The following is a 12,103-nucleotide window of genomic DNA, read 5'->3' on the forward strand; positions in this document are numbered from 1 at the left end:
TTAGTTGCTTCGGGTATGTGGCTTACTGTAATTAAAACTGTTTGTAAATCAAAGACAACACTGACTGTGTGTTGTGTGTTTTTAATTGTACAAGCAACAAGCATCAAGCATGCCAGCTAGTCACACCTTTGAAAAATGCTTGTTCAATTTAAAACACGTCAAAAATCCGAGAAATTTTACAAATTTTAGAAGTAGTGCGTTTTTTGAAGATGAAGGAGTGCGATTTTCTAAGAGTGTTTTGTGGAAAATTTAATTCCTGACCATGAAAATTCTATAAAAACTTTGCTAGCTCTCACGGTTTTCGAGCTATAGCGGTTCAAAAAAATATGTTTTTCTCAAAAAAGGGGGAAAGTTCAAACTTTGAACTGCCATAACTTTTGATAGAATTGACGTATAGACCTCTAGTTTGCTCCATTCTTTTTCTTTTTTCATGCCCTTTCATTTGATTTGGTACCTTGAAATTTAAAAGTTTGATGTTAAAGGTAGGGGGAGAAAGGGGGTGAATGTGAACTTAACGTTGAATTCACAAAATCTACTTCAATATGTTCCCCGCAAACTTCATATTTCTATCAATTGCAGTTTTTTTTACATAAATAAAGAAGCAAGTTAAAAAAAAACACCCTGTATAGGAGAGTACAGCCTTGCACAAACTTTGTTTCACTTGTTCTAGAATATGTTGAAAGATATCTTACTAATAACATAAAAAGTAAATTTATACCTCTATTAATTTCCAGATTTGTTTGATAGGCTATCATAATCCCTCTCATCTCTATAAATCTTCACACTTCTCTGTTATATCCTTTTCTCACCCGTCCTACTCAATCGATTTATATAATTGAGGTGGTATTTTAAAGCTTAAATGTGCCTCCAGTGGAGTGAATAATGGCAATTAAAAATACCTTTAGGCCTTCGCCCCTAGCCTATGTTTTTTTTTTTTTTTGAGAGTGCTTTTAAAAATCCATTGTTGCTAGCTGAACGGCAGTTTACCTTCTTGGTTGTTAATAAACAGTCAGATTGTAAACAAGAGACAAAAACAGTCTATGAAAATGAATGCTAAATAGGCTACTTTTTTTTATCATTGACGCATCATTAAGGTACATAAATTATAGGTCTACTCTTTGTAATAGGCATTATTGTCTGAGACTAACATTCAAATATTTTAAAATTCTTACACAGTATTTTTTCTTAAATTTTAATTTTTTCAGCAAGTTTTCTTTGAAAGGTAAATGGTTCTGCATGATTCGTTATGCTTTAAAAACTAATTTTGATCCTATTAAAATGTGCAATTTCAGACGCGTCACCCTCTTTATAATTAATTTTAGGTTAACTTCTAAATATTTGAAACATTCAATTATAATTTTGGTTCTTTCGGATTATGCAGAGCACTGTAGTCTAGACCTTGAATATTTAAAAATTGCATTACAAATAAGGACTTAATAAAACAAAGATGTATCTCTAGCTTTTCAATAAGAATTTTGTTTTATTCAGATGAAATCAGAAATGTTGGTGAGTACATACATGTTTACTATTGAATGTCTGTTATACAATTGTATTCAATCAGTTTATCTAAACTTTGCAGTTTGCATTAAATGTCATTCAAATAGATTTATGTTAATGGTTCATGCACAAATAAATACTCAAAGATTTTACTGTTTGAATAATCATCAACACTATAGATTTCTGACTGTCTTTCTTGAATGTAATACTTGTTTCTTAATTTGACAATACATTGATTATGACATAGTATAATCATTACTTTACTACTTTATAATCTTCTTTTACTTACTTTACTACTCTCATTTTGCTTTGGCACCTTATACATGTTCTATGCACTAAGAATGGTTTCCACTGTTATAATCTATTTGCTTTAAATTTTGCTACATTGCTTGCTAAAGTTAAATCTTTATGTAAACAATAATGTCTTGTTAATGTATGTGATTGTTTGTACCTGCTGTATGTTTAATGTAAGAGCATATTGTGTGGCTTCATAGAATCTTTATTAAGAGTCCTTGGAGCCTAGACATTCTAACTCGTAAAACAATTAAAGAACTACAAAGAAAATTTCTAATCCCTCAGTATACTAGATATTGAAATTACAATCACTCTAAAAATATTTTGAGATGGTAAATAACTCTTCAGCGGCTGCTTGAAATTAACAAAATTAACATTGCTCTTATGGTGGGCAAATCCAAGATGGCCGTAGCTGCCATGGACTCCCTTGGAGAACAATTCAAAGCTACAAAGAACATTTATAATCTCATAGTATACTAGATATTTAAATTATAATCACTTTGGTGTTTGAATAAATATTTTTGGATGGTAAATAAATCTTCAGCAGCTGCTATCCAAGATGGCCGCTAGCCTCCAATGACTCTTAATTGTAAGAGTTTCAAACAAATTTTTATCTTATAACTAAAATAACCAACCAGGTGTTGGGTTGTAATGGGATAGCTATTGGACCTTTGTATTTCTATTTTTAAAGTTCTCAATATAATATTTTCTTTGAAGTGTCTTGTTTTTTGACTAAAATAAATTAGACCATCTTATAATAAATTGGAATTAATTATGACAACCATAATAGTGAAGGTGTTTATTTTGTGATATGAAATTCTTTTGTGAGCGAAAAGATACATGTTATCAGCTGTTTTATATTTACCAAATTTTCAACCAAATTAATTCTGAAAAAATGTCAACTCTCAATGTAGTTTTTACATTTAAACCTCAAAACGTTTATAATATATTATTTAAATTTTAAAATTCAGACTCAAGATATCTTGATTCTATGAGGCCAAGGTGCAGATCTGTAGAAATCATTCAATTCCACCCAAGGTAACCAGTGGGTTTATAGCCATGACATGCAACTAGGGGAATGTCTAGACGCCTATCTAGAGCTTATAAATCAAATATGTACTCTAATAGTAGACATATCTGGTACAAACAACATTTAAAATATGCAGGTTGAAATGAATTAGAATAGAAGGAGGGAAAACACATGTCTAGAATTAGGATGAGCTTTGATTATGATTGCAATTTCTGTACGTACTTACATAAATGTATATTTGCTAGTACGCAGGTTATGCAAATAACTCCCAATCACAATGCAAAATATTAAAATCAACAACTTGTAAAAATTGCTAAAAAATCTTAAAATAATACGAGCTGTTGGCCCGTCCTACGTACGGGAATCGAGTGGTCTATTAAAACTGTATATAGTGTGTCTATTACTAATTCAGGCATAGTTTAAGCAGTTCAAAATTGATAGTAAAGAGAAAGCTTAAAACAAGATGAGTTAAAACATGTGATCATTGTTATTTCCCCAACCTTTCCTCAAAAAGTCGAATAGTAAAATAATTTTCATTAGCTTTCTTTTGTAGACTCGTGAGCTTCGATTCGTATACAGCAATGGTTATAGAATCATACTTATTTCCTATAATCAATGACAAAATCACAGAGTAAACTAACCTCATAGTTCTATAGAATATTTTTGATTCAACCAGCTGTTAAATGTAACTAATTATATTTCACTAAAACAAACTAAATACTGTACTTTAAAGACTGCTCAAAAAAATAAATTAGAACATCTATTTTTTTTACTATCTATATTTAAATAAACTCTCATCCTCTTACCGATTAAATAAACGTATCAATGGTTATAGCATTACACATAGTATTAACAAGTCAATGCTACGTGTGTCATTTCATTTTTATCCAAAAGCTGAATTTTTGTTCAAAAACGCGGAATGTTTACAGCTGTTATACCATAAGCTAGAGTAGAATGTTAGCGTCGGCTGCTAGCCTTTTTAAAATTTAAAACTTAATTTCCAAAAAACTGAAACCCTAAACTAAAATTATGGCTTCGACATTCCCTAGTTCTCAAAATGGGTCGCCGGAATTTTATCCCCCTGGAATTTTACCCCCTAGGCAAAGCTGACGTCACTATGATGTAGTAACCTGAGTGGCCAAAAGTTTGTTAGCGGCCAGAATTTTACCCCCGCGGATATGGAAGTCTAATGAAAATAGCCAGAGCGTGATTAATTAGATTAGCGATAAAAACCGGAATCTTACCCCCCCCCTGTCCATATAACTAGCGTTTAGACAACTGAAGATGTACGGGCCGGATTTTTACCCCCGGATTTTTACCCCCCGGAATTTTACCCCTGGATTTTTGCCCCCCATAATTTTACCCCCCCCCCCGAATTTTACCCCCTGGCCGATTTTACAAATTGACTGATTGATTTTCTTGTTTCTGTTTTTAATTAATTATAAACATTTCATTATTTAGTTGCCTATCTTTATTTATTTATTTTGTAATCTTAACTAAGTCAACAGAATTTGCTGTTTAATTTTGATTCTCGGGATTTGCGTTTGGGGCCAACTGTTGGTTAATAAGTATGTAAAATAAACTGAGTAACTCATTTAAATAATAATTGGGTGAACATTTCTTCATAAAACAAACAATAAGGCATATTTTGTTATTGTTACAATACGAACGAAAAACATTGTTTTACCACGGTTGTATAATAAATCGTTAAAGAAATCTTCGAGTCAATTACCATTCTGATGTTTGTTTATACGTGATATTGATATTAATCAACAGTTGGCTTCAAAGATCAAATCCTGATACTCGAATCACAAAATGAAAATAAAAAACCTGTTCGATTAGTTGATATTACAAATAAATTAAGATAGGCTACTTAATAATAAAATGTTTACTATTAAATTAAAACAGAATGAAGATAATTAATCATTCTCACTAATTTATATATCTGGCCAGGGGGTAAAAATCCAGGGGGTAAAATTCCGGGGGTAAAAATCCGGGCCGTACATTCTAGGTTTTTATAATTTGATGTGTTCTGATAAATTCACAACCGTGAAAATATATGTTGAATTCCACGTTTAATCCATCGAGCTGATGTCGCGAAACTCAAAAGTTCGCGGCCGGAATTTTTCCCCCCTGGTTTGTGACGTCACGTTTACCCAGGGGGTAAAATTCCAGGGAGATAAAAATCCGCTACCCCCTCAAAATTATCTTTCTTTCAACACAAAAATCATGAAAATCCGTCAAGTGGTTGATTCAGAATCGTGAAATAAAAAAACCCTATCACGTTTTAATATATAGATACTATATCAAATAAGTTGCACATCTTCATCACCAAACTGGCCATCAAATGAAAACCTAGAAAATTCTTATATACCCCCAAGACCCCCCCCCCCCCCCAATTAAGGTGTATAAAATTGATTACGGAAAAAATGCTTAACTTTCAAGGATAAAATAAAACTATTTCCCACTAAATCGACCCCAAGGAATAACGTATATATTTTTAACTTTTTTCCAATGCAGGGCTAGCCAAAAACTGAGGTCACTAGTTTTAATCTAGGAATTTTCAAATGTAAACACATGTCATGTTATAATCATTTTAAAGGTATTTAATAGACAAACATTTTGGCACAAACGGAAATTAATTATCTTTTTCCATTTTAAAATAACGGCAGTTTTTTGGGGAAAAATCAATATGTTTTTAATACTCTGTGTTCCCTATACCAATGCACTTAGCTCTTCTACGGTTGAATTTTCTTACTCGTTATGAAATTAGCTTTACTGTGATATACTACAAGTAACAGTTTTTTTTAAATAATTATTATTAAAAAAAATGATTTTTAAAAATTTCCAAAGGCTTTATGTTATAAACATTTTTAAATAGCAATATGTCAAGTGGCACATCATTTTATAAGTGTTTTTTTTTTAATTCTTAACAACTTTATAATTTACACTTACTATCTATTAGTATCTCTATTAATTTTTGTGTAAATAACATAAAACCTAATTTTCCTATATCAGATGCATGTCATTTGGGTTTTACACTAATGGCCCCATTTCATTTAGTGTTAAAACTAAATAACATACAGTTGATATAGGAAAATTAGGTTTTTTGTTGTTTACACAAAAACTCCTCTTTGATCCCTGTATCGGAAATATTTATTAAATAGGCTATCAGAAATATTTTTACTTTATTCCTTGGGGTCGATTTAGCAGGAAATTATTTTATTTCATCCTTTTACGTTTATCCGTTTTTCCATAATCAATTTAAGACACCTTACGTGAGATACCCCATATATATTACAATACAACCTCAATACAGTATCTCAAATCTTAAGGATTATGTGTAAATATATGGGATTTTTACCTCAGAACCCAAAAGTCAATAATCAAATTGGTTAAAAACTCAACATAATAAACATATTTAACATTTTTTTACAAAACAAGTTGAAGTTGTGAACTTACAGTTGAGTGGGACTACAATAGTGGTGTGTTACAGGGTATGCCAGAGGCGTGGGCACGGCTGCTGATGAGCTCCAACATCAGCAAACAGGAGCAGAAGAAGAACCCACAGGCAGTGCTGGACGTACTCAACTGGTTCGACCACTCCAGCAAGGAGACCAAGGGCTCCAAGTATATGACTACCACCAAGATGGTCGGTGAGTAAAAAACACAGAGCTTAAAGTTTGTTCCTGGTAATAATACATTTATGTTACTGGACATCAAACTGAATTGAAAATTTCTACAATCACACCAGGAAGACTTCTTGAGAATGCTCAATCAATAGTAGATGGCAGGGTGGTGGTAGTGAAAGAAACCCTGTCATGTTTTCAACCAGAATAGTAGATCACTTAAGGGAAAATATAAGGTAGGCCTAAGGTATTTTTTTGTTTATTGTATTTTGTTGACTAAAGGTCCTATCAAAGATGTTATATAATTTGCTACAAATTGATTAGCCTACTAACCACAAAAAAACCATGAGAATGCTCTGAATATACAAATCAATATATTTCACAGCTCTTTCTTATATGCATTAGAAGTTTTCCTCTCGTACTAAAGAGAACTTTTTTCTGACCACTGTATTTTGTGTGGTGTGATTCACAACATTAATGTGCATCAACAAGAACCACATAAGAAAATATTTCATCTTCAGGCTGCAAAATAATTGTATGGGGACAGAATCTTCCATTAATGATTGTGACAGTCCATCTAAAACTTAGACCCCTGTGTCAACAAACCCACAACACTATCATATAAAACACTCTGATGTTTCTGGACATTAAATTACAAAGCAAAAACTGACGTAAAATTTATGCCATAAATATTCAAAATCGGTGTTGTAGTATGTTTAATTTAAGGTTGAACTAAACTAAAATTGTACAGCCACACCTTTTTTTTGTAAAAGTAACAATTGACAGTAAGGCCAAACTATTGGCCATTGACCAAGAGTGTGACGTGTTTTCAGTGGTACATTATGCCAACTAGTATTATATTACGTATGCTTCTTAGCATTGATTTATTTTCATACAATCTGTAAAACATTTTCCAATATTTAATTTGTTTTCAAATTCACACTGAATTTATACTGTGACATATTTTAGACACAAATTTATTATATCAATAAGATTTAGCCTATATCTCTTAACAAATTTGGATTTCAATCAGGTTTTTATTATTATTTTATTGGTGAACATTAAAAACATAACTAAACCACTATTAAAGAATTGTAGGTACATCTCTTTTACATGAATAATTTTAGCTGCACTTTACTTTAGGTCCCACACTCATTCGAATGAAAAAATATCGATTGATATATCGATTAATCGATTGTTTCATTCGATATATCGTTTGGTTAGGTAGGTAAGGTTAACCTAACCTAACTAACCAAACGATATATCGTATTAAACAATCAAAAAATCAATATTTTCATTCGAATGAGTGTAGGACCTAAAGTAAAGTGCAGCCATAATTTTATATACTTTGATAAAACTATTTGATAGCAAAGTCTTCAGATCTGTTAAATACCAAATGCTTTTTTATTTTACCTTTCATTTAAGTTTTAAATTTGTTCTATTGACAACTGTTGTAAAGGCTGATCGGGTAAATTAAGTCACAAAACTCATTTAGCTCTACTACATAGCCAAATAAATTATTTTTTAATTCAAAGTTAAACTTATATGTTCTTTAAATTGGTTTTTTTGCTTTGCAAATTATTATCAATAAATTATTATCAATATTGATACTGTTGTCCTTTACTGTGTCCTAAGTGTTATTATTTCCCACTTAGGATTGGTAAATATCCAATGTGAAAGTGAAGATCTTAGTGTGTAGTGTGTAAATATGTGTGTGCAGCGACGGCGGACCTATGCCCCAGCTTGCGACACACTCCCCACCACTCGGACTCGTCACAGTCGCAGTCACACAGTCAGCACAGCTTGTCGCAGCCATCGAGTAGCTCTCCCTCCTCCACCACTCCTGACACAGAGGGGGGCCATCCCCCCACCACAACCTCGGAACAGGAGGATGAGCCACCCCCACCACCTGTCGCCACCAGGCCAGAGCGCACCAAGAGCATCGTGAGTTTTATAGCATTAAATGAAGCAAAATTTGGTTTTGCAGTATTTTGTAACACCTTGAATGCAATGCAATTGTTAACCTTTTTCACTGTGGAAAATTTCTCAGGGATTTTTCAGAACTGATTAGATGTTTTAATAATATAAAGAAGTCATTGCTCATTACTTCAGTAGGCTACACATGGTTTAAAACATAGTGAAAAAATACAAGATTGAAAGAACAGATTATTTAAACGGTCAGTCTTTTAAACGTAGAATGACCAGGAGAATGATTTACTGGTGAATAAGATTTAGATCTTATCCACCTCCTTTAGATTCCTTTAGATCTTATGCTCAGTCAAATAATTTATTTGTTTCAAGGTGATGAAAAATTGACAAATTAATTGCACACAACGTGTAGAAAACAAGTTTTACTTGGTGTTGACAAAGTTAATTTGATATTCATCTAAAACACTTACTGTACATGAAAGAAACATCACAAGAGCTAAATTTCTGTCTATTTCATTCAGGAAGTTATTTTATATCAAGAGTCCATGGGATAAAAGTTTTTTTTTTTATGTCAGCATAATATTGTTCACTATAATTATCTTTGTGTAGGATTTTTAAGGAAGTATAGTTTTTTAATAAGTCTTTTGATATTTTTGTATTCTTTCCATATTATTTACTAACTTGCCTCTTAATCATAGTATCAAGAATTTAGTTTGTTCAATTGACTTTTGGCCATAAATTGTAATATTACTAAATTAGATAGGGATGCCTATTATTCTTAATCTAACATGGTTTTTTTCAACAGTACACAAAACCTGTGGAAGATGTCACGGTAACGCTGACTCCAACACCGCCTATAGTATCACCTAGAACAACAAATGGAACGACAACATCACCGACGGCAACAACGGTTCTAGACAAGAATAAGAATCACAATACTACTAATACCAATACAAATACTAACACATCTACTACTACAAACACCAACACAAGTAGTTCAACGGCGCGGAAGAAGAAACTGAGTGACGACGAGATACTAGAGAAGTTACGGACAATTGTCAGTGTAGGTGACCCCAACAGGAAATATGCCAAGATGGAAAAGATAGGACAAGGGTAAGAAATTACCACTTCAGGGTATTTTTGTTACAGTAATTGCCAGTCAGAATATATATGTTTTTTAGCTCAGTTGTCGTTCTTGCCATGGATAGGATTAATTTTGTGTCTTCATAATTTGATGTTGTCTTTGTGTGATGTACGTTAATGAACAGTAAGTAGACACTTATTTCCATTCACTCCTTACCTTGTTTCACTTTATGTTGATTCAGACATAAGGAGACGAGTCAACAAAGAATCAAATTTATGAAGGTTGCAAGGTGGATTTTTCGCTAAATACAGGGTTAATCTGACCTTATTGTTAATCAATCTCAAGTCAAAAATGTTCATGAATAATACAATACTAACCTGTATCACCTGTTACAGTGCGTCGGGGACAGTATACACAGCTATTGAGGCATCAACAGGTATGGAAGTGGCAATCAAACAGATGAATCTGTCTCAGCAGCCCAAGAAGGAACTAATCATCAATGAGATCTTGGTCATGAGAGAAAACAAACATCACAACGTTGTCAACTACCTGGACAGCTACTTGGTGGGCGAGGAACTGTGGGTGAGTGAATAAATGTATACAAGACCTTAATTGAACTTGAAAATTAATATGACTGTGAAAGCCAAGCAATAAAATGTGAATTTCTTCTTTAAGTTCAAGTGGGAACCTAATAATAGCTTATAGAAGCTCTTTTATTTACTTACATACGTTAGGTGGTGGTAAATATCCAGTGAAAATTTGTAAAGCACCGGCATGAAAATATGGGAATTTAATGAGTTCATTTTGTGAAACACCTTGCATGAGGTCTTATAGGCTAAAACATCCGTTTCTCTAGTTGTGATTCTGTGACAGGTTGTGATGGAGTACTTGCCGGGTGGCTCACTGACTGACGTAGTCACAGAGACTTGTATGGACGAGGGACAGATCGCCTCGGTGTGTCGTGAGGTCTTACAGGCACTCGAATTCTTACACAGCAACCAGGTTATTCACCGAGACATCAAGTCAGACAATATACTGTTGGGACTTGACGGCAGTGTCAAACTGAGTAAGTTAATCATTAGTTTGTTATTTATTATATTATTTAAGTGTTCACTTGCCAAAAGTCCATTCCAGAGTATGTGAAGTTGTGATTATTTTGTGCAATTGGTAATAAATAACATGGAAAAAGTAGGCTGTCAATGCAAGCTCTCAATCCTGTAAGTGGTTGCAAACATTTAAACATTTACTTTAATCTAGTAAAGTAAGTTAATAGTCAAATACCTGACTTGTCTCCTGTTTAAGGCTTTAAGCATTTCTGTTGGTTGAATGACACCGTCTTATACTACTGATGTTTCCGCAGCTGACTTTGGTTTCTGTGCACAAATCTCCCCCGAGCAGTCCAAGAGGACGACCATGGTAGGCACGCCGTACTGGATGGCTCCAGAGGTGGTGACGAGGAAGCAGTACGGGCCCAAGGTGGACATCTGGTCACTTGGCATCATGGCTATTGAGATGATTGAGGGAGAACCACCTTACCTCAACGAGAACCCTCTACGTGTAAGTACATCCAATCACAATCCCAGCTGAGGAGAACATTTATTGTTGTAGCATTGAATTTTGGATACCGTACTGAAGTGACATCCTATCTATGCTTCCTAACAACATCCATGCTTTCTATCAGCTGTGATTTGTTTTTCTGATATTTCACATAGACAATTACTCATCGTCCTCTATTAGGTCATTGAAAATTTAATGATGAAAACAGGCCCGCAGTTTGCATGTGATGCGCTATGGGCCTTAGAGATAATTGAGCCTCTCTCCTCATACCTTGTAAGAGAATTTTTCGGCGACTTGTGCCCTAGTAGCTAGTAACTAGTAGCTATCTCTAACAACTCTATCACAAACAACTTTTAGTCACAGCATCACACGTTATGTTGCAGGCTTTATATCTGATTGCTACAAACGGTAAACCAGAGATAAAGGAGAAAGAGAAACTTTCCCAGATCTTCCAGGATTTCTTAGATCAGTGCCTAGAAGTGGAGGTAGAACTGAGGGCCTCTGCATCTGAACTGCTAAAGGTAAACTACCATGAATTTGTCAAATTCAGGCCACCTTTTAACACCAGAATTTGTCAAATTGAGGCAAGGCCTCACTAGGAAAACAGGCCATGCTGCAGGATCCATGACGTCACACTAGTGGATAGATTTGTTGATAGATTCACAGCAATATCCCAATTGTTTTAGGTAAATAAGCTGGCTGTTTGTCAGATTTTAACAGTAAGATTTTAGTACAACTATCCACTACTGTGAGGCTAGATCAGCGGACTTTAAGGTTAGACATTTCCATCCAATTGGTTTACAGATTATACGTTTTTTGACAAACTTTCAATACTATCACAATTATAATGATAAATGTACAAAGTTATTAATACTTTTTTTTTTAAAGAGGTTGGCGGCCTCGTTTAACCTTGCATTTGCCCGTCCACATAGACTAAGCGCCCGTGCGTGGAACGTTTACAGCAAAGCAAGGAGTGAGCCGGTACAGTACAAAGGTGAACTGTACTGATAAATTTTAGTGGCAGTGACCAGGATCCGAACCCACGACATCGCTGCCTTGGGCCCGAAATCCGCGACGCTACCG

General features: G+C 33.9%; 1 protein-coding gene across 1 annotated transcript in view; it reads left to right on the top strand.

Annotated features, from left to right (window-relative positions):
* Positions 1-12,103, top strand: part of LOC128991378 (serine/threonine-protein kinase Pak) — a 48,118-nt gene that overhangs the window by 28,879 nt on the left and 7,136 nt on the right. The window contains exons 4-10 of the mRNA XM_054414184.1: positions 6,318-6,477; positions 8,171-8,394; positions 9,185-9,492; positions 9,859-10,045; positions 10,337-10,529; positions 10,824-11,020; positions 11,404-11,541. Coding sequence (XP_054270159.1) covers positions 6,318-6,477; positions 8,171-8,394; positions 9,185-9,492; positions 9,859-10,045; positions 10,337-10,529; positions 10,824-11,020; positions 11,404-11,541 — 1,407 coding nt within the window. The remainder of the gene's footprint in view (positions 1-6,317; positions 6,478-8,170; positions 8,395-9,184; positions 9,493-9,858; positions 10,046-10,336; positions 10,530-10,823; positions 11,021-11,403; positions 11,542-12,103) is intronic.

This window comes from Macrosteles quadrilineatus, unplaced genomic scaffold (genome assembly GCF_028750875.1).
Source record: "Macrosteles quadrilineatus isolate MER2022 unplaced genomic scaffold, UCM_ALF_1.0 Scaffold_4__1_contigs__length_99947679, whole genome shotgun sequence".
Lineage (NCBI taxonomy): Eukaryota > Metazoa > Arthropoda > Insecta > Hemiptera > Cicadellidae > Macrosteles > Macrosteles quadrilineatus.